This window comes from Cyclopterus lumpus, chromosome 5 (assembly GCF_009769545.1).
Source record: "Cyclopterus lumpus isolate fCycLum1 chromosome 5, fCycLum1.pri, whole genome shotgun sequence".
In the NCBI taxonomy this organism is placed as follows: Eukaryota; Metazoa; Chordata; class Actinopteri; order Perciformes; family Cyclopteridae; genus Cyclopterus; species Cyclopterus lumpus.
The window spans coordinates 23,551,475-23,573,875 of record NC_046970.1 but is presented as its reverse complement, the minus strand read 5'-3'; the positions used below and the strand labels follow the sequence as shown (position 1 = coordinate 23,573,875).

Below are 22,401 nucleotides of genomic sequence, written 5' to 3'. Positions count from 1 at the left end.
AAAAGTAAAGTTTCCTGACTGAACTCACACTCGAGCTTCACATTTCTAAAGTGTTGCAACGACCTTTAGACGAGTGTAAGAAACTCAGGAAGCATGTTCTCTTAATGCGGGATGATGTTTGTTGTTGTTTGTTTATTTGTTTAGATTAGTTAAATATTGTTCTCTTTTTCAATGCTTTTTGTCTGAGATTTTGCCACCGTATTCAATACGTTGAAAGTAAAATAAGAAATAGTCCCATAAAGCAAATCAAGAGATCATGTTTGCATGCAGTAATCAGATTTCTTCTGTAACCCCTGATATACGACATTGTTTCCTTTTCTTTCTCATTTTTTTTGGAACAATGAGAGCTCTGCGTCTGAATGCGCGTCTGAGTTTTTACAAATCAAGTGATATTTTGTATTTCATTGTTTTTGATGCACATTACAGTATTATACAGTAATGATGTTTCCTTTCCCCGACCACAGCGACGCGTTGTAGTAGTTTTAATAGTTTTATTCGCATATTTTTGTATTGTGTCTCTGTCTGGTTCACCTAGAGGTTCATCCTGATGGAAAACCCCAGCAGACTGTACAACGTCATCCAGGAAGACCTGCCGGCAGCCAATGGGATCATCCACATCATCGACCGGCCAATCACAAACACACGTTCTGACAAGTCTCCTCGTGATGAACAGGTGAGTGAAACGGGTCACCTCACCGAAATATGGAACATTACCTGGAGAAAAAAATACCACTTGTACAGCGAGGTTAACCAAAAACATGAAATTAGAAAATAGTTTTCTCACAAAAAATGCTTGCAACATTTCTGGTGCTCAGTTTTTTTTTCCGTCCGCTTAAATGTATTCCAGATGATTTCCTGCTAACCTGTCAACTGCATTAAAACAGTGCAGGCTAGCCTGCAGTCCATAATAGTCACTCAATCATCTTAATTCTTCTTCTTCTTCTTGTGTCCAGTTTGCTGAAATGACGATCGGAGAGATTCTGACTAAGGATGACAAATTCAACCGCTTCCTGTCGCTGGTTGATGTGAGTATTTTCTTCTGGCCGATAACATCACGCAGATGATTGGGTTTCACCCCAAGTGAGAAGAAATCGGTTGAATGTCATTGGTCAGTACGATGACGCAGACCCGATTCTCCTCTCCCGGATGGCGATTGTCCAATCATAGCTTAGCAACCGTATCTAGGCACAGCAGGTCTTTCAGGGGGTTGAAAGCATTGTAGTGGCCGGCAGGGATAACTATTCATAAATCTAAGCTCTCTGGTACAGAGTGCCCAACAACGGAGTTGTGCTTGTGTAGGCCGACTGGCTGCTGTACTGAAACCAGCTTCATGTGTTAAAGCTGCATTCTCTCTCCTGACCACCAGGGGGCGCCTCCTCTGGTTGTATAGAAGTCTATGTTTCATGTGTTAAAGCTGCATTCTCTCTCCTGACCACCAGGGGGCGCCTCCTCTGGTTGTATAGAAGTCTATGCTTCATGTGTTAAAGCTGCATTCTCTCTCCTGACCACCAGGGGGCGACTCCTCTGGTTGTATAGAAGTCTATGCTTCATGTGTTAAAGCTGCATTCTCTCTCCTGACCACCAGGGGGCGCCTCCTCTGGTTGTATAGAAGTCTATGTTTCATGTGTTAAAGCTGCATTCTCTCTCCTGACCACCAGGGGGCGACTCCTCTGGTTGTATAGAAGTCTATGCATCATGTGTTAAAGCTGCATTCTCTCTCCTGACCACCAGGGGGCGCCTCCTCTGGTTGTATAGAAGTCTATGTTTCATGTGTTAAAGCTGCACGTCCGCGTCGTGATCTTGGAATTGGAGAAATGTCCACATGTCTAGGAATCAACGTCTCATCCTTGGCTCTCATCAGACATGATGTGTGTGTGTGTGTGTGTGTGTGTGTGTGTGTGTGTTCGTAGAACTGCGGGTCACCACCCCCCTTGCGGGGTCCCGGTCCCCTGACTGTGTTCGTCCCCACCAACGAGGCTGTGGACAAATCCAGAGACGGCAGCATCTTGTACATGCTGCACGAAGTAGGCGTAATTAGCACTTAAGTTTTATTTTGTTTGAGTGTATTTGTTATTAGTGCAGATAACGTACAGGTAACTTTAAATGATATATTTCTTATTATCATCAACGAATTCCACGAAAAGACGACAACCATTTAATTGTCTAAAACTAAATACTCTATAACTTCCTGACCCCCAAAACCATTCGTACCTATTGAAGATGTAAAAATCCCAATATCCTCTTTATTTTCCTATCATCATTTCCACCCACAGCTACCTCCCCAGTTACCAATTGTCAGTCCTTTTAGCAATCATTATGCTAATTCAGGACATTTTCATGATATTCTTCTCTTTTTCAAGGACAAATATAAGCTTCAGGAACTTCTCAGACACCACGTTTTCTCCCAGGCGGAGGTAAGACAACAACCCCTCGACCCACGCGGCACTTTTTTTAAATACTTGGTTCTTTCTTCCTTTTTGTCCTCTGCTTGTGAAGAAGGCATTCAAAGAAATAACGTTCCCGTCCAAATACTTCAGTCCACGGCGATGTCATCATCTAACAAACGGGCCTCTTTGTAGCTAATCTGTCATATTTCCCATCACATTCCTTCAGAAGATGAACCCTTAAGATTGAATGATCCCCCCCCCATGACCTTTCCTTCAAGGCCACCGTCAGTACAACATTTTGATGTTTCAGCTCCCAACTGATGTTAAAAGTTGCCAAATTCAGGGCATATGATAAAGATTGAGGCATTGCCTCCACATGGCTCTCAACATGGCGACTGCCCGGCAGCTAATGATGCTAACAGCATAGAATAGTACAACCAACAGCAACAGTGTAAATGAACGTAAACGTTTTGGTTCTCGATACATTTCTTTCTTTCTTTCTGTCTGTAGGTGTCCGTCGACGAGTTAACGGTTCTCGCGCAGTTTCAGACGATGGCCAATCAGATTGTCACCATCACTGTGTCTAATGATGTAAGTGTCTCCAATTTGCTCTCGACAGTGTTTCTCATAATATGATTGGTTTTCGTGTCTAATTTTCAGTAAACATTAACAGTTTCTATTAACATGACCCCCCCATCCCCCCCGTCCCCGTCCTGCCTTTCTTTCTCCAGGGTGAGATCCTACTGGGCGAAAAGGGCGTCCATCTGCATCTGACGAGCACGAACATCGTGGCGTCCAACGGGATCATCCACATGATTGACGGGCTTCTGTACCCGCCCTCCATCCTCCCCATCCTGCCGCACCGCTGCGACGTCATCGAGAGCAAAATCGTCGTGGTGAGCGGAGCGAGGCCGAGAGTCGAAAAATCAAACTCTGAACACACACACACACACACACACACACACACACACACACACACACACACACACACACACACACAGGTTTTCTTGTCATAATTTGTGCACCATTTTGTCATTTCAACGTGCTGATCTGAGGCTCGACTTGATGACTTTTGTTTGTGTGTTGTCAGAGTCCATGTGTTCACTGCAGTTACCTCTATGAGACTGCATGTCCAGACGGCACCACTGAAATGGTAAAGCACATTATTACTGCAACTTTTCTATTCTGTACTTGCCTACAGAGCCCCCTAGGGGTTATAAAAAAAACAAAATATTGATGGGGAAAGTCTTAGAGATTAATAAACTGTTAGGTCGGGTTGAGGGTTAGAAAGCGTCATTTATATCTACTGAATAAAAGAATTTTCTAGATACTAGTCTGTGCTTTAATTGACCTGGTGTGATAATTAAATACTGTCTTACATTATTTTTGTGAAATAATTATAATTCCCTGCTTTTGTTTCCGATTGATCCATATTCCTGGAAGTCGCGCTTTTAACATTTTCGCTAAATCCGGTGCTCGGTTCAGAAGAGTGTGTGTGTGTGCAGACGTGTCCTCGATGAACAGGGCGCTAACACACCTGTGGTTCTGTCTCCAGGCCAGTCATCAGATCGGCTGCGATTACGTCACGTCTCCCCTCCGGCCGACGCTCAGCAAAGGCTGCGCCAAGTTCTGCAACGCCACCAAAAAGGTGAGACTTAGTCTTTGGGCTTCATTCATCTACATTTTCATCTGCCTTTTTGCAAGTCGCAGAAGATGTTGACCGCGTCTTCCTTCAGTTCCATAACTTTTATCAACTATTGTGGTTTATTGACAGACGTAAGGGCTTTCAGGGGGTATGAAGCTGGGGGGTGTGGTTCAGGGAACGGTGCCGGGACGAGGTCTAATCAGCCCCAGCTGGGGACGAGGGTTAATCAGCCCCAGCTGGGGTTTGTGTGTGTGTGTGTGTGTGTCTCTCTCTCCCCCGTGTCTAATTTACACTGACACTATAGGATACTCGTGAACATCCCCATGCACACACGTTATTTTCACACACAATGCCCCGGGCAGAACCAGGCTCTGGTGTATCATAGACTGCGTACAGCCCAAATCCACCATCGCCCGGCGTGTACCCCCCCCCCCCTGGGTTCTTCGCTCCCAGACAGGGGGAGGGTGTTGGAGAGCTACTGCTCCTTATTGGGATACACACACACACACACACCCACAGATTATCCCCAGCTGGGGCTAATTAGACCTCGTCCCGGCACCGTTCCCTGAACCACACCCCCGCTCCATCCACTCTGCAGCTGAGCCTAACCACAGCCCGCTGCCACAGAAGCATTTTAACGTGCATCACAGGAAGCAGCGGCGGCCCATTTCTATTGCAGAGTTCAAAGGGTTAATGTGCTGCCGTCGTTCAGTCAAAAAACACAAACATGTGCTATTTGAAGGTAACACAAAGGACCCACATTAAAAAGGTTCACAGTCAAGAAGAACTACTCCTGGCACAGTCGATGGTTTTACTGCTCAGGTCGTCAAATGGTGAACTGGTATTCATTGAAAACATATAGTATCTTTCTGTTTTAATTTTGGTGTGTGTGTATGTTTCATTGACAGGTCGCACAGTGCTGTAAAGGTTTCTATGGTCCCGACTGTAAACCCTGTATCGGAGGATTCCAGCATCCCTGCTACGACAAAGGAACGGTGAGCAACGTGCAAAAAAAAAACGCTCTTTTCACCGGCGCGTTCGTCAACCGACCGTGTTTTTATTCATGGGTCTTTATTCATGGGTCTTTTTTCGCCTTCTTTTTTTCACCCACGCGCAGTGTTTTGACGGGATCCATGGCAACGGCTCGTGCAGCTGTCAGCCAGGCCTCAAGGGTGTCGCCTGCCACATCTGTGCGGATCCATCCAAGCACGGAGAACGCTGTGATGAAGGTAACACCTCCTCACTTGGAGAGCAACTTCTGTTGAAGCGTTGTGTTCCTCCACTGACAGCAGAGCATCACGTCGTCCCAGTTACACGCACTACTCTTTTTATTCTATTGTAATATTTAAGGGGACTAGATAGTGGGTAAATGGCAGTAAATATAGTGCACTATATAGTACATTGTGAGTGATTTTGGAGACGGACACACTCGGATCTAAATGCTAGCATGTAACACAAGCCGGGGTTGATGGGAATGTCATTAGTATGCAGTTATTTGGTTATAAACCAAAGTGAACCGTTGACCGTAGTTATTTCAATTCATGCTGAGGAGCACGTAAATGTCTGTACCTCATTTATTTACACTGCATTTAAAAGTCGTCAACCATGACTATGAACCTCATGGTGGCAGGAGTGGAAAGATTAGGGGATCACCACAGTCGGTAGGATTCATCCTCTGGGGACCATGATTGTCGCGCCACATTGGGTTATAACACTGCATCCTGGTGCGACATTGTTCACACTCCTGTGACTGAGTAGCTTTCCACATGATGCGCGGTTTGTTTGTGTGTCTTCAGAGTGTCGCTGTGTCCACGGCGTGTGCGACAACCGTCCGGGCAGCGGCGGCGTGTGTCGGAGAGGATCCTGTATGGACGGGTACTCCGGAGACAGCTGTGACAAGACGGCCACGCCCTGCAACTCCGACGGCCTGCAGGAGCACTGTCACATCCACGCATACTGCACACACGCGGGCCTGCACACCACGTACGGCACACTGCTAATATTATTACTACGGACGTTTTTGATTTAGAGTTTTTGTCAATGCGATAACGACGAGCAGCAAAACGTTACGGGCGTCACGAAAAGACGCAGAAAGACAACACGGGGGAAAGAGGGACACCGTGAATTTTAATAAACAATAAACATCCAACACAAACACGACTAACAGAGCAGAGTGGGTTGGAAGTGGAGACTTTACACACCCGGTCTCTCGGATTAATGGTGCAAAAGTACTGCAAAGGTTAAGAAATATTAAGATCGAAAACGAATACAATAACAATACGAGAAGACACTTTGAAACGCACACAGCGTCTTGTTTCCAGCCCACTCAGTAGAAACACACATGTTGAATTATTCAACCTTTTAAGGTGGAGGCTTCTCCTCCTGCCAGGCGGATGTCTCAAAGCGATGTCGAGGAAGCACCTCACGTCTCTCTTCCTCTCTGAGAACTGTCAAGTTTCACAACAACAAGAAACCCGGTTGTTGTCGCTCTCGCCAAAAATAGCAGCTCTAGCTTTTTGTAGATTTTTTTTTTTTTGGGCCGTCGTTCTCACTCCGGAGGCTCCTGGACCGCCGCTCGCTCGGCTCTTCTGGGGTTCTGTGCAGAATAAATTGATTGAATGAACAACACGAGTCACTTTATCCAGTTAACTTTTACTTTTACAGAGTTTGTTAATCAAAACCTCTGCTTGTGTGCGTGTGTGTTGCACCAGGTGCTTGTGTCGGGATGGATACGAGGGTGACGGTCACTCCTGTTCCCTCGTCAATCCCTGCCTGAAGAGCAACCGTGGGGGCTGCCACTCCAACGTGAGTGTGTGTGTGTGTGTGTGTGTGAGATTATTTTACTTTCTGTGGTGTGTTGGTTGCAAACCCCCTTTTAATATTTAATATTTAACCTTAAATCTTTTATAACACTGAAGGTGTTTCTACTTTATAACACATCCTCTCCCTCCCTCTCTGCAGGCAGAGTGTGTGTTTGTGGGTCCAGGTAACACGGCGTGTTTGTGTATAGAGGGTTGGACAGGTGACGGCAGAGTGTGTGTGGAGATCAACAACTGTCAGCTGGAGAGTCGAGGAGGCTGCAGCCTCGACGCCGACTGCAACCACATCGGACCTGGACAGGTCAGTTACTAACAACTAAGGATGGATAATAAGCATCATTAGTCATCGATCCTCATGAAAATGTCATTTTCCTTTTGTTACCTCCCTGTTTGGGATGTATCGTCCCAGCTGTTTTTGTTTTTAATCTTATGTCTCCCCCCCCCCCACACATCCTAGTCTACTCTCTTTCATTGTCTATTCATTTAGTAATTGGTTACTAATCAGCTGTCTGACTGAACGTATTGTTAACTGTTTGTCTGTTTATCTGTGTGTGTTTGCAGAGTGAGTGTGTTTGTAAAACAGGTTACATGGGGAACGGTATTTTGTGCGACCTCATTAACCCCTGCCTCAAGAAGAACGGAGGCTGCCACGACCTGGTAAACACACACACACACACACACACAAACACACACACACACACACACTGCGTCACGCTGAATCACGTCTCCAGCAAAGCGACACGTTGAAAGAAGCGCCACAAACCTGCTGAAACTTTCCAAATAAATTACTTTTCTTAAGTGCTTGTCTTTGAGTCCAAACAAAAGTAAACACATACAAATGTTTGTGATGCTCAAAGTACCCAAAAAGTCCGGCTACAGTCGTGTCCGGAGACATTGTGTTTCCAAAATGGGCGAGAACAGAGATTTGATGAGTAATTGACTCCTTTCTGCTGCGTGCTCTTGTCAGGCGCACTGTGAGGTCTCTAAGGAGGGCGGGGCTCACACCTGTACCTGTCCTGACGGCTACGCTGGAGATGGATCCATCTGCTTCGGGTCACTACTGGAGGTGAGTATTCGGACCAGTATGACACTTTGTGGGGGTGTCCCAAAATATATTTTTGGGCCCCGGTTCCAGAGTCCTTATCGTTCATCTGGGAGCTCCTTGTTAAGGTGCTTTATTGCATATCATACCCATCTCTCTCTCTCCGCCCCATTTCTACACTGTCCTTTTGTCAAATGTAGGCGAAAATGCCCCAAAATGTAATCTTAAATATTGGTTATCTGCAAAGTCTGATCCATTACTTACATTTGCGTAGCAGCGGAAGATATAAAATACGTATTAAATATGTGTCTGATACTACTGACTTTGTCTCATCTAATTTGAAGCCATTTAACCTCAATAATGGAGGTCCTGGTTCAAAACTATTGGATTGATTAGGCTTCAACTATTGATATCATATGAATGACGAGAAAACATCTTACTTGCGGAGACCATAAAAACAGCATTCATGTGGCCTGTCATAAGTTATATTACAACCCAGATTCGTCTACAGAGAACAGACAAACTAAATACTATAATAACTGTGTGTGTGTGTGTGTGTGTGTGTCTGTGTGTAGGAGCTGGACATGAACCCGAAGATGTACAGTTTCTACCGGATGACTCAGGTGTGTGAAAACCCGACTCACGGCTCTTTACTGTGTCGTTACTCCCTTATTATTAAGTGTTTGTACTGTGTGGTTTATCCTGACGTTCTACCGCACGACGTTCACACAAAGCTGAATCTTTTGGGACTTTTGGGAAACCAAAATCACCAGGTTTGGGATTAATAAAGTTATTTAGTCTAATCTAAATTAACTTCTGAAACCGCCTGCTGGTATGTTAAATGAGCCAAAACCCACCCATCCATCCATCCATCCATCCATTATCACCCGCTTATCCGGGGTCGGGTCGCGGTGGCAGCAGGTTCAGCAGGCCGACCCAGGCCTCCCTCTCACCCGCAGCACTTTCCAGCTCATTCTGGGGGATCCCGAGGCGTTCCAAGGCCAGCCGGGAGATATAATCCCTCCAGCGTGTCCTCGGTCTCCCCCGGGGCCTCCTACCAGTTGGACGTGCCCGGAAAACCTCTAATGGGAGGCGTCCAGGAGGCATCCTGACTAGATGCCCGAACCACCTCAGCTGACTCCTTTGGACACGAAGGAGCAGCGACTCGACTCCAAGCTCCCCCCTGATGTCCGAGCTCCTTACCCTATCTCTAAGGCTGAGCCCGGCCACCCTACGGAGGAAGCTCATTTCGGCCGCTTGTATCCGAGATCGCGTTCTTTTGGTCACGACCCAGAGTTCGTGAACGTAGACCGACCAGTAAATGGAGAGCTTTGCCTTCCGGCTCAGCTCCCTCTTCACCAAGACGGACCGGTACAGCGCCTGTTTTACTGCTGCAGCCGCACCGATCCGCCTGTCGATCTCCCGCTCCACCTTACCCTCACTCGTGAACAAGACCCCGAGATACTTGAACTCCTTCGCTTGGGGTAGGCAGTTTGCCCCCACCTGAAGGGAGCAATCCGCCGGTTTCCGGCAGAGCACCATGAGCCAAAACCATTTTTAAAAAAAGGCCGTACAACTTTTCCTTTCAATGTACTAACCGTAGTAATATGACCGATCGGTGTTGTACAATTTGTATTTGTGTGTGTGTTTCAGAAATACAGTCACATCTCTGAGGACCTGGACGGGAACTTCACAGTGTTGGTTCCGACCAGAGAAGCCATTAGGAACATGAGTGCAGATCAGGACTCGTTCTGGAACGGCAGACACCACCTGCCTCACTTCTTGCGGTCAGTCGAGCTCTAAAAAAACGTTGCTCACGAAGCGAAATGAACCCAATGTGTCGCTAATCGTATTACATCATCGGATGTTCAAAAACAACAGTTTTATTGCCGTGTTGTATAGAAACACTGGGATGTATAACCAGGAAGTTTGACCCATCTGTCGTGGTGTAAATACTTTTACGACACTTCTCGCCGGTGGAGCTTTAAACTGGGAGTCAAGTTTGTGTTCAGTGAAATGAGTCGTGACCATTTGTCCTTTTTTGTCTCTCTCTGGTTGCAGAGCCCACATCGTACTGGGGGTCTACTCGATGGAAGACCTGGACAGGATGGTGGGCAGCAGGCTGCCAACCATGAACCCCTTCACCAACTGGGAGATCAGCAACAACAGCGGGGTAAGAATGGGGGCTTACCGGCTAACGGAAACTAGCTCTCATCCTCCCCATTTCAACACAGATTTGTTGTTTTAAAATGTAGCATTATCAGGGAAAATATATGCTAGTAATAAAGTAGAAAATCACAATGTTACAAGCACTGCACACGGAAACACACGCAGTGTCCACTGTGTTTCACTGTCGTTGTTTCTGTCTCAGGTGATCCACATTGGAAACGCCTCCATCCTCGCACACAACCTGCCCGCCATCAATGGCTACATCCACATCATAGACCGGGTAAGAGTCTTCACAACCAAGGACGCTCAGTAGAGCAAACAACATACTGGTTCTCGTTAAGTCCTGATGGGCAAACTGGTGCGTTGAACTGCTGGTCAGAGGACATTATCCTCAAAGGGATTGTTCGTTAGATCAGGAGGTCGATGACGAAGGAATTCAATTAGGCCTCAAACACAATGTATAAATAAAAAAGTTTCAGTGTTTTGTGGGTAAAATGTTCCTTTTGTCTGTTTATGTGTTTGTTTGGGTGTGATCAGATTCTGGCTCCATCCCGCTCACACCTCCCCCCCGAGCCCCCCACCCTGATGGCCTTCCTCAACTCCTCCTCCACCTTCACTCTGTTCAGACGGCACGCTCTGGTAGGATATCGGTCCGCCGGTTTCTCCGTCTGAATTCAACGTTATTATTATTATTATTTTTTAAAATATTTCTGTGTGTGTGTGTTTGTTTGTTCACAGTTGTACAATCTGTCAGATGATCTGAGTGTGTTTGATTTCACGCTCCTGCTGCCAACAGATGATGCCATCCGGCAGCACCTCAGCAGGACTAACTCCTCCCTCCTGGTAGGTCCAGGTGATACGAGCCAGTGCTGGCGTGCAAACCCTCCACTGTGATCATAATACACATAAAACGGGATGCAACAGCACGAACGCCTGCTCTTAAGTCCACGTGATCTGATACCTCAAAGGAGAAATGTATATTTTTTGGTTTCATGATGGCGCCCCCCACCATCTTTCCATTAGTTTGACCGTTAGTTCTCCGATTGATCGGTGTTTCCGACATTCTTGTTGCTGTCAATCAAACACAGACTTCTGATATTTCCCCTAAGACCTTCTTCCATTTATTAGTTGAAGTCACTGCACGGGCAGAACTGGAAAAATGATTTGTTGTTTTCTCTGAGGGATTATATTAAGTCTTTTGGAGGAATGTGCATCATTGTGCTTGTAGTGACAGTGTACACTTCTACAAATCTATTCATAGTATCCTTGGTAGGAGGCCCGGTATGAGGCCCGGTACCAGGTCCGTCAGGCTTTGAGGGTTATCGGTTATGTCAATGATGGAAATACGTTGATTTATTTCTTTAGATTGATTTTCAGCTGCCTGTAAAGCTGCAAACATCTCATCCACGCTCAGACATTTCTCTGGCTCATGAAGAAGACGTCCTCGTTCGGCCATTATTATAATATAACTATTGCTCTTTAATCTCTATGAACAGCGGGGAAAGATTTCGGCCTTGGAAGCGTTCTGGTTTTCCGTTAGTAGTCTTGAGTGGCGATGACCAATCACGTTTGAGCAGTCTCTGGTTGAATGCAGGAAAAACAGTCCGCGTTTAGAGATGAAATGATTTTGATTATTCTTAAACCCACTTCCTCGGTCTGTGTGTGTGTCCAGGACCCCGATGTGTTCAGGTACCACGTGATCCTCAACGAGCTGCTCTTCCCCGACCACCTGTCTGACGGCACGTTGAAAAGCACCCTGCTGGGCAGCGATTACCAGGTCCAGTTCCACTTAAACGACTACAACCAGGTAAGGACAGCCGGACGGTCACGTGACCAACCTTCCGGACGCTTTTCACACCAGAACACTGAAGACTTATCTGTTAGAGGAACACGCTTTTTGATTGATTTCCTTCCTGGCAGCGATACGCTTCAGTTAATCTCTATGAAAATCAAAAAGCAGAGAAATAATCCATCCGTGGACTCGTAGAGACATTTATTTTTGATCAAAGTTGCATGAGATTCAGCTGCAGAAGAATTATTGCCCTTTTTTTACGAGGTCCATGTCTTTTTTTTTATCACAACAGTGATTGTCAATAATATGCTTGTCAGTTCTATGATGAACCCTTCACCGGGGAGAGTTTCATGCATTATCTGGCGATGATACCAAAACGTGCACAGAAACGTAAGCTTCCTATTCATAGATGATTTAATCAGAAAAACGAACCGAGACCGACGGGTGAAAAACTGACGGGGTAAAATATTCATAGTTTATGTGTTAAAACATGCAAAACCCCCCAAAATCTTGGTCTTCTAACGTGTCCATCTTTAAGAGTCTGACTTGCTTCTCTTCCTCCAGACGGCCGTGAACGACGTTCCTCTTAACGGCACTTTCACCGAGACGCAGAACGGCGTCATCATCGTCCTCCCTCGGGTCCTGAAAACCCGACGCAACAAATGCAGCAAACAGGTCAACCTGCAGGTCAACGTAAGGACGGAGGGCGTGACGGACGGATGGATGGATGAATGGAAAGAGGGATAGAATGACAGACTAATAGATCAGAGGGTGAGGTGATTAATTAATCTGCTCGTCGCTCTGAAACAACTGAGACGAATAAAGAAACCGCTATCCTGTTGCTGTGGATGCAGCAGAGCATCACCACGTATCTGCAGCCGGAGGCACTTGGTGTTTTTTTCATTTTAACAGTTATGTTGCGCAATGAAGATATAATTAAGCAATAAGTCACTGAGCTCTGCGTCTGCCCCTCAGCTGTTGGAGAACCCCAGTAAATCACGGCCCTCAAGTGGCTTATTGCTTTTATGAAACGGTTACCGCGTGAACCCGGCGAGGCTTTATTAAGAAACGGCAAACAACATCAATTATTGATAACACATGATGATTCCTCCGCCAGGCAACGCTGTTCTGCATTTCGACAACACGGCCACGGAGGAACACATCTGAGGTTACATCGTGACCTTCGCATGCAGCGCCGGCGTAGTTAGTCCACTTTGGATGGAGATAAAAAGGCCTTTTTTCTCCAAGGAAGCAACAGGACACAGTGGCCTCCTTCACATCCCCGTAGACTCTCTTTGGTTTCTTTGGCGGACATCTTTTGTGTTCTTTTTGTGTTCTTTTTGTGCTCTTTTTGTGCTCTTTTTGTGCGTTGGTTGATCGGGTCCGAAACCACATAGTCCTCCTCCTCCTCCTCTCCTGTCCATCTCCTTCCACCACTTATCCACGCTTTAGCACACCCGCTAAATCAAAATTCACCCCAAAAACAAATGGAACATTTTGAAAGAATAGGTGACTAATTAGTAAGGAAGGAAGAAAGCCAGGCAAGGAAAGGAAGTAAGGAAGGAAAGAAGCCAGGCAAGGAGACGAGGAATGGAAGGAAGGAAGAAAGGAAGTAAGGAAGGAAGGAAGCCAGGCAAGGAGACGAGGAATGGAAGGAAGGAAGGAAGGAAGGAAGGAAGGAAGGAAGGAAGGAAGGAAGGAAGGAAGGAAGGAAGGAAGGAAGGAAGGAAGGAAGGAAAGGAAGGAAAGGAAAGGAAGGAAGGATTCATATATATATACATATACATATATACATATACATACATACATACATACATACATGTATATAAACGCCTCTCGGTAGTAGCCACACCATCTAAATTTCTTGCGAAATTTCCTAATTAGTGATGCTATTGTAACGAGGTCACAGAGTATTTTTTTTTTTACCCACGGTTGGAACACGTCTCCGCCAATCATAATCAATAACCAGAGCTCTCCCGTTTTTATAAACGGATTATTAAAAAAAAAAATGCTGTCGAAGCCTTTTTTTTTATCCGTCAGACGCTGTGTCAGTTTTTAATTTGACTGCGTTTCACGTCACGTCGCAACGTAATTGATGTGACAAGGACTTTTTTTTGCATTTTCAAAAAATAAAACATTTTAAAAGCTCACTTGCCAAAAAAAAAAAAGAAAAAAGAAAAGTGGAAAGGAGAGATTGATGCGCAGGATCTTTTGGGTCTGCTGTAACCTGATGCTGAGTTACAGCCCACCAGGATGTCGTGTGTGTGGTTATTCAGCTGCACGGTGTCATTACCAGTGTTAAGAGACTCATTGTTAACGAAGTGTTAAGAGACTGTGAAGCAGCAGTGGACATTTGTTATCAACCACATTATACTTTACTTTTTAAAGCGCGTATGATCGTATTTACTGGCTGGGGAATGTCTAATTGGTTTGTTCACATTTTAGGCATTATTCACTTATTGCACCGTATCCGCTGCAAGTATTTAATTTCTTCTAACTTGACGTTTATTCTCCGGATGGATTATTCATCTGTCCCTCCTTCTCTGTCCTTGTCTCCAGGGACGGTGCTCAGACTGCGAGGGACCGCCTCGATGCCTCTTCAGCTACAAACCGGTGAGGACAGGGTGGACACAATAACATGAACGCCTGTGCAGACAAGAAGAAATCTGTTTCCACGTGTTTGCGCGTTTACTTTTTGAGCACGTTGACGGATCGGTTTGGCGATGTAGTCAAGAGTCGTATTGTTCGTAGGTGCCCGTGTTTTGTGTCGGGTCTCAGTTTTTTTTGGGGGGGGGGGGTTCTGCTTCTGCTTCTAATTGTCTTTCTCCTGCAGATCAAAGAGCAGTTTCCGGCCAACATGCGATCCAACTGTAAATTCAGGAAGCGAGTTGGATTCAGGAGGAAGTCGATGCCAGGCTGTGTCATCAAATGTCTTCGGTTAACCACGGTCTGCTGAAACTCTTCTACTACCACTCTAAGTACTAATAAGTACTTAGTAGTACGTACTACTCTGTGTGTAGTTTGGATCGGGTATTTTAATTTTAATTTACAGACCCTTATTACTTTCAGACTTTTGTCATAAGTCCAGTTGGCCTTAAATATTCTGGACTACGGTTTTGTTAATGGAATTTACACTAGTATTAATATTATTGCTCTCATTAAAGCAAATGCAACAATTAGCTACATTCTATAAACAGTTTTTAAAATTGTTTTACTTTTGACATAATCGGGTAAATACAAAGCAATACTAATACAGAAGATATTCAGAAGATATTTAAATAAGGACTTTATCATTTTGTATTATATTTTACAATAGTTTTATTTTATTACCTTAAACTAACTACTTTTAACCAATTTTAGTTTTAGATTATTAGTTTTTAATTGATTTAATCTTTAAGAAAAACACATTATTCAATTTTTTGAGTAATAATAATATATAATAATAAATTTTATTTAATGAGGCCTTTTAAAAAAACTCAACGTTTTACAAAAGGGATAAAAGCTAAAATTTGGAAGGAGAAGCGGCAGCCTCGTCTCATCCGAGTTTTACACATTGCTCCATAAAAAGAGAACGTTTGATGTCACTTAAAATTGCGATATGAATATTGATGCAGATTGTTGAAAGTGTACTTTTACCGTAAGTGGACATCTCTACCGTTAGTCAGTGTGTCCATTCAAATGACTCGTGTCGGGCAGATTAAGTTCAGTAATGTAAACCGTAAAGACTCTTCTTTGTTGGTATCGTCACTCTCCAGCAGGGTGAGCAGCTGACAAACATCAGAGAATTGTGCCTCTTTCCAGTGTGGTCGACTGATGCCCTGTTAATGCCAAAAAAACAACAACATCTGTTACAGATTCCAGTCCTGAAAAGAGCTTAATAATAATGCTGACATTAATAATAATAATAAAAATAAAAAAATAATAATAATAATGCTCAACATGATGTCTGATGTCTGTCCTGCAGGATCACTCCTGTTGCCCCGGTTACTACGGCCACGAGTGCTTCAAATGCCCCGGAGGCGTCGGCAGCTGGTGCTCCAATCACGGGGAGTGTCAGGACGGTAACCACGGCAACGGGGAGTGCCGTTGCTTTGAGGGTTTCCACGGCACCGCGTGCGAGGACTGTGAGCCGGGACGATACGGAGTCAACTGCTCCTCCAGTGAGATGAACACACACACACCTACACACACACTCACGCACACACACACACACACACACACACACACACACACTCTACACACAAACTACAAACCTACAACGCTAACAGACCAGCAACACTAATAAACTACAAAACGTTGACGCTAACTGATGATGCTAGGAAGCCTTCTAGGAGATTAGTTATTTAGAGATTTGAACTCAAAGGAAATGCTGTCACTGTTAACGTGTGTGTGTGTGTGTGTGTGTGTGTGTGTGTGTCTTTGCAGAGTGTGTGTGTAACCACGGGAAGTGTGAGGACGGTCTGGCAAGAAGTGGCAGGTGTGTTTGTTACAAAGGTTGGAAAGGAGCTTCCTGCTCTATAGGTAAGACACACACACACACACACACACACACACACACAGTGAAATTGTAACCAAACTTAATATTTTCTCTAACCTGCTTTCACCTGACGTGTGTCTCAGAGATCAAGGATGATGCCTGTGGAGGTGTGTGTGACGAGAACGCCAAGTAAGTCCTCCTTTTGTTCTTTCTAAAGCTGGTGTGTGTGTGTGCGTGTGTGTGCGTGTGTGTGTGTGTGTGTGTGTGTGTGTGTGCGTGTGATCTGAATCAATTTACCCACAATACACCTATTTGTCTGACATTTTTTACTATTCTCCACTTATATCCCACAAGAACAATGCAACGTAATAAATAAGTCGTGAGCGAATGCTCTGCTCAGAGAGTCACCATTAAAGTTAAAGGTCATCACTGTGCCATAATGTCATAATTCAAGCTACTTTCCTCTCAACAATATGCATCTAAATCCACCGGTAGTTTCTCATTTTGATGGTTAAGCTGAAGCATCTTGAAGGATTTAGACACTGGAATGAAACTAATTATTGGAAATAAGTATTAAATTAAAAATTAAAAATAAAACCTGGTAAAAGGAAACAAATACATAAAACCAGGCAACTAAAGATGTTGACATTTTAAACGAAAAAGTAACTCCCGCTTCAGATCGTTAAGCACATTCACCGCTCATTCATTGGCTGCTGTGTGATTTAAATTGCCTTCGTCGGCTTTCTTCAATTAGCTAATGCCCAAAAAAATCACTGAAATCTTTAAAAAACGGTTCATAAATATAGTGTCATTTGTTAAAAAGGCAATCAGCTTTTTATTAAAATAGCTGGTCACCATTTCTTTATCAAACAATACTGAAACGGAGGTAAAAGGTGCATTTGTTCGGGCATTTGTGGCAGCAGGAAGTTTCTTGGTTCTTGGTATAGCAATACGATGTACACATTATAATATATCCACATAAGTATTGATCAGATTTGTCTACTCTGCTGCAGCTGTATAACAGGACCAAAGGGCACAGCTGCTGCCTGTGTGTGTGTGGCTGGATATGAAGGCAATGGAACTTACTGCAAAGGTAAAGAGACACACACACACACACACACACACATCCTGTACACACATCAAATCTGATTACTTTTCCTCTCTGTGTGTCTCTCAGAGATGGATTTGTGCAGCAGGTCCAACGGTGGATGTTCAGAGTTTTCCGTTTGCTTGAGGGTCTCAGCAGGAGAGAGGACCTGTACCTGTGGAGAGGGGTACATTGGAGACGGGGTCGTCTGCCTGGGTATGTAGTCCTGACCCCTGACCTCTGACCCCCCCACACCTCCTGACATCTTACCAAGACCTGCAAAAGTCTGTTAATTTAAGGCCTTAAATATTTCTAAATATGCAGCCTCCGAAGGCTCAAGGCTTTGTGTTTCCTCGCATTAAACTTTATTGTTTCCATGATGTCATAAAGATGTATCTCAACCTGTGTTCACAGAGATTGACGGTTGTCTGGTCAACAATGGAGGCTGCCACAAGTCAGCAGATTGCACCCGAACGGGCCCCAACACGGTGAGACAGTAACGTGAGGCGCGTAATGATTCAGCAATGAGGCATCGCGGTACCTGAGATTCGGTTCAATTCAGGTCAGGTGACGTCTATCGCTTCAGTAAAATAGCACCTGGGGCGTTCTTTAAAGTAAACTTTGATTTACCAAGTGAAAATACGTCCACACTAAGCCCGTTTCAGCCAGCCGACCAGAATAAAGGTCCACACTAATGCATCTAATAAGCACGACAAACTCCCCTAAAAAAAAAAGCTTTAACGGGGAGAAAAAAGGAAGAAACCTTCGGGAGAGCAACAGAGGAGGATCCCTGTTGACATCATAAGTACAATAGATGTAAACAACGTAACCGAGTTCAATGCATACGACAAAGTATTCATATAATGAGAGTAATAGGCATGATGGAAAAGTTACAACTACCAAAATACAAATGTTATCACCACAGCACAGCATAACAGTAGTAATGGTGTTTATGGACCACGGTTACATTACTATTTCTACTCCTTCAGTTGTATAAAAACAGAAACACGTGTCAGATGAGAACAACAATATGGCCACTTCTTCTGTTTTAAAACCCTGAATATGTGACCACAGAGGGCGGGACACTGCACAGGGTGAGCCGCCCGTCACAGGGGAAGTGAAGAGCACGACTCTCTGGGATCACACGTGTTAAATGTCAATAACAGCCCAGCTGTTCTCATGACAGTAACTTCCCTCCGGAAGCAATATATATGTGCTTACAGCACCAAAAAAGGTGATTTGGAGTTAAGGAGAAATTGTTATTTGATTTGTTGTCGAGTGGATCACAGGGGAGGGGAGGAAGCAGATGGATTTCATAATTGACTCTTTTATTGACTCGACTTGTTTTCTCCTTCTGCTCCGTTATCGCCTCCAGACGGCCTGCAGTTGTCGGCTTGGCTTTCAAGGACCAGGGAGGGTCTGTTTCCCCGTCAACCCCTGCAGAACTGTATGTACACGTCTCATTTGGCTGATTCTCTTGCAGTCATCCACTTTAGTCTGTCTTGTTACAATTGTGTTTACTTGCGTCTCTGCCGGCTCTTAAAAAAACGATCACTCAGTTGGGCATCTTCATTGATTATTTAGATCGCCTGACGGTGAGCCGTGTGGACTCTAGTGATCACCGTCGGGATGTTGACCTTTAACGCAGCTCTCCTAATCCCATTTCCCTCTGGATAATCAAAACATACTCTGTGGCGGCAGCAGGATTATTAAAGTTAGCCGCTACCTATTTAATTATTCAGCAAAGAAGATTCGCACTACAAGTCATTGCCCACGTTGCACAGATATAATTGTCATCTCAGATCGGTTTGTGCATATCAAATACGGACGATCCTCCTCCTGCAGTTGTAGCTCTCATTGATTTGCGCCATGCTTTTAAAGGGTTACCCAGGGAGCCGACGTGATTGGCTGTCGTTGAAGCAAAGTGTTCGCCAACGCCGAGAACTTTTGTTGCACACGGACAAACTGATGACTCAACTAATCAGAAACATCCAAGCCTGTAACGATACGTGTGTGTTTGTGTGTGTGTGTTTGTGTGTGCGTGTGTGTGTGTGTGTGTGTGTGTAGAGAAATGGCGGCTGCAGTGCGCATGCTCGCTGCGAGTACATGGGTCAGGGTCAGAGGAACTGCACCTGCTACAGAGGCCACGTGGGCGATGGCTTCAATTGCCGGGGAAACACCAACAATGTGAGTCACGTGACCTCTGACTCTTTCTTCCCCCCACCCCCCACCCCCCCATGACCTTTGACCTACAATTGCCCCTGCCTCCCCCCCCCCCCTCACAGGAAGTCTGTCTGTCTTACAGGAGGTGTTCCGCAAAACCGAGAACGTCTTCTTCCGTCGAATGTTATCTGTGAGTCATGTTGAAGTCCACACAGTAAAAAAACGTTGCATCCAGTTATTCATTTGATGCTTCTTAGTAAAAACACGGATTGTTTGTAAAACACACGACAGCTGGACCATCTGTGCTCTGTGGGACTTGAATTCCTTTCTCGGTGGCTGCACTGCTCACGCGTGATTTCATTAAATCTATCAAAAAGTGTAAAGTTAAAACTAGATTAAAAAAAGCCATTTTTTAAACCCTTCCTTTGGTTAAAGATGTCATTTTTAAAATGATAGGTTTAAGTTGAATTAATTTTTGTTCACTTTGTGTTCCTCAGAACTCAGGCACTCGTGGTTTTCAGGGCGACGGACCGTTTACCGTCTTCGTCCCTGTAGAGGAAACCAACAAAAACTCCATTGTGTGTACCACATCTGCTGTTTTTATATGATCTCATGTAATAATAATGATATTACCCTGTAACAAGCTCCTGTCACATTCCTATGGGGTTCCCCCCCCCCCAGACTCTGCCTCTGCTCCCCTCCGTCGCACCTCCGTCCCTCTTGAACCTCATATAGAGAAGAGACACACCTCACCTGATCCCCTGCAGCTGAGGCTAATTGGACCAATTAGGCCTCTTCCCAGCACCTGTTCCCTGAGCCACTCCCCTCCGCAGCCGAGCCTAACCACGCCCCAGCCACGACTTAGGCCGGGGAGCTCTCCGGTCCAACCTACTGCACATGCTCTTGAGGTTGAGGTGGTACATCTGTGTAGCTCCGCCCCTGTCAGAACGCACCACCTCATAGTCGACATCCCCCACTCGCCGTGTGACCACAAAGGGCCCTTGCCACTTGGCGAGGAGTTTAGAGCTGGCAGAAGGAAACAATACAAGTACCTTCTCTCCCGGTGTGAATTGTCTCAGCCTGGCTCCTCTGTACGTTTTAGACGCTCCTGGGCCTGGAGCAAATTCTCACATGACTTCCTACCCAGTGTGTGGAGCTTTTACTGGTGCTCGGGCCCCTCCTCCCAGTTTTCTTTAATGAGGTCGAGCATCCCCCGCGGTGTCCTGCCGAACAACAGTTCAAAGGGAGAAAATCCCTGGGGGACCTCCTGCATTGCAAACAACAGAGAATCAAGCCATTTATCCCAATTACGTTCATCGTCATTAATACATTTACGGATCATGGACTTCAAAGTCTTATTCAGACGCTCCACCAGACCGTCGGTCTGTGGGTGGTACAGACTGGTCCGAATAGATTTGATGCCCAGCAACCCGTAAAGCTCTCTGTGGTCTTGACATGAACTGGGTGCCCTGGTTTCTGGATTCAGAAATGTTGCGCAACGGCACCTTCGGCACCAGCAACTGGGTGTTCTCCTGTCCTGTCTGAGCGTCACGGCTCACCAATCAATTATTATCACCTGGTCGAAGGCTGAGCGTAGAGTATCGTCCTGAGCCTGCTCGAGTGGAAAATCTTCCATTGAGTGGAACTCCACAGGAGGTTGTGCCGGTTCCCCCTCCGGTTCCCCCTCCGGTTCCCCCTTCCCGTCCGCAGTGTCGGACAACCTCGCGTCGCCGCTGAGCGCACATACCGCATGACCCTGTCTGCTGTCCGGGCGGCGAGCTGTTCCAGGGCGTGAGTCTGCCTCTCTGCCTTTGTCCAGGAGCGCCAACAGGACCTGCCGGTTCGCCTCTGCCTGGTCCCGCTGCATAGCTGCAATCCCCCCCAGCGCAATAATTGTCTGGGTCAGCAGATCTGGGTGCTGTTTCATGCTCTCCATGTGTTTTTTCTTTAAGGGGGCCCCCATCCATCCCTCTCGAACCTCATATAGGGAAGAGACACATCACTTTGATGCAGCTGAGGCCAATTAGACCTCTTCTCTCTCTCTCCCCCCCCCCCCCCCCCCCCCCCCGCCCCCCCCCCTCCCCCCCTCTGCAGCTGAGCCACCACATACCCTACTTATCCTCCTAGAACAACTATATTGTTATTCACAAAATTAATCACATTACTAATCAATTAATAATTAGGTAAATTTCTGTGTGTGAGTCATAAAACGGGATTATTGTTGCTAGTGCATGACATCTACCTCATTGACTGGTGTGTGTGTGTGTGTGTGTGTGTGTGTGTGTGTGTGTGTGTGTGTGTGTGTGTGTGTGTGTGTAGGTTGATGAATGGGAGCAGTCCGGTCGTCTCGCTGACCTGGTTCGTTACCACATCGTTTCCTGTGAGGTTTTGACCTTGAGTGACCTCAAAACCAGCAAACTCGCTGTCGCTATGTCAGGACACAAACTGCACTTCAGCCTGCTGCAGGTAACACACACACACACACACACACACACACGCACACACACACACACACACACACGCATATTTATTTGTGGAGGGCTGCAGCTCTACTCAGCATCAATAAAGGCAGAGCCACAACAGTATTTAGGATGATTTGCAACAAAATCTGTTTATTTAAATGTCTACCACCAGTTGACATGTGAATTTGTGCAAATATTTGGTGAAACTTTGACCCGACGTCCTGACAGTGCCGACCTCCAAAACAAAAGCAGCTATCTTGTGCTGTTCGTACAGGAGAGGAATCGATTGTACAAACGTGTCTGTCCAACTCGTTGAGCCACGCAGCCCCAAACTGCTCTCGACGTCACAATAAACTCA

General features: G+C 45.6%; 1 protein-coding gene across 4 annotated transcripts in view; it reads left to right on the top strand.

The window, feature by feature from the left end:
* The window catches only part of stab1 (stabilin 1), a 53,006-nt gene that overhangs the window by 12,432 nt on the left and 18,173 nt on the right, over window positions 1-22,401 (top strand). For all 4 annotated transcript variants that reach the window (XM_034532029.1, XM_034532027.1, XM_034532028.1 and 1 more), the window contains exons 13-48: window positions 536-673; window positions 954-1,025; window positions 1,911-2,024; window positions 2,361-2,414; window positions 2,898-2,978; window positions 3,119-3,283; window positions 3,478-3,540; window positions 3,943-4,035; window positions 4,941-5,027; window positions 5,150-5,261; window positions 5,829-6,015; window positions 6,744-6,837; window positions 6,994-7,152; window positions 7,413-7,508; window positions 7,819-7,917; window positions 8,469-8,516; window positions 9,547-9,680; window positions 9,955-10,066; window positions 10,265-10,342; window positions 10,600-10,701; window positions 10,801-10,905; window positions 11,735-11,869; window positions 12,419-12,547; window positions 14,414-14,467; window positions 14,688-14,801; window positions 15,819-16,014; window positions 16,280-16,375; window positions 16,475-16,520; window positions 17,345-17,424; window positions 17,509-17,634; window positions 17,833-17,906; window positions 18,794-18,865; window positions 19,486-19,605; window positions 19,724-19,771; window positions 20,079-20,159; window positions 21,901-22,047. In XM_034532029.1, the coding sequence (XP_034387920.1) occupies window positions 536-673; window positions 954-1,025; window positions 1,911-2,024; window positions 2,361-2,414; window positions 2,898-2,978; window positions 3,119-3,283; window positions 3,478-3,540; window positions 3,943-4,035; window positions 4,941-5,027; window positions 5,150-5,261; window positions 5,829-6,015; window positions 6,744-6,837; window positions 6,994-7,152; window positions 7,413-7,508; window positions 7,819-7,917; window positions 8,469-8,516; window positions 9,547-9,680; window positions 9,955-10,066; window positions 10,265-10,342; window positions 10,600-10,701; window positions 10,801-10,905; window positions 11,735-11,869; window positions 12,419-12,547; window positions 14,414-14,467; window positions 14,688-14,801; window positions 15,819-16,014; window positions 16,280-16,375; window positions 16,475-16,520; window positions 17,345-17,424; window positions 17,509-17,634; window positions 17,833-17,906; window positions 18,794-18,865; window positions 19,486-19,605; window positions 19,724-19,771; window positions 20,079-20,159; window positions 21,901-22,047 (3,711 nt within the window). The remainder of the gene's footprint in view (window positions 1-535; window positions 674-953; window positions 1,026-1,910; window positions 2,025-2,360; window positions 2,415-2,897; window positions 2,979-3,118; window positions 3,284-3,477; window positions 3,541-3,942; window positions 4,036-4,940; window positions 5,028-5,149; window positions 5,262-5,828; window positions 6,016-6,743; window positions 6,838-6,993; window positions 7,153-7,412; window positions 7,509-7,818; window positions 7,918-8,468; window positions 8,517-9,546; window positions 9,681-9,954; window positions 10,067-10,264; window positions 10,343-10,599; window positions 10,702-10,800; window positions 10,906-11,734; window positions 11,870-12,418; window positions 12,548-14,413; window positions 14,468-14,687; window positions 14,802-15,818; window positions 16,015-16,279; window positions 16,376-16,474; window positions 16,521-17,344; window positions 17,425-17,508; window positions 17,635-17,832; window positions 17,907-18,793; window positions 18,866-19,485; window positions 19,606-19,723; window positions 19,772-20,078; window positions 20,160-21,900; window positions 22,048-22,401) is intronic.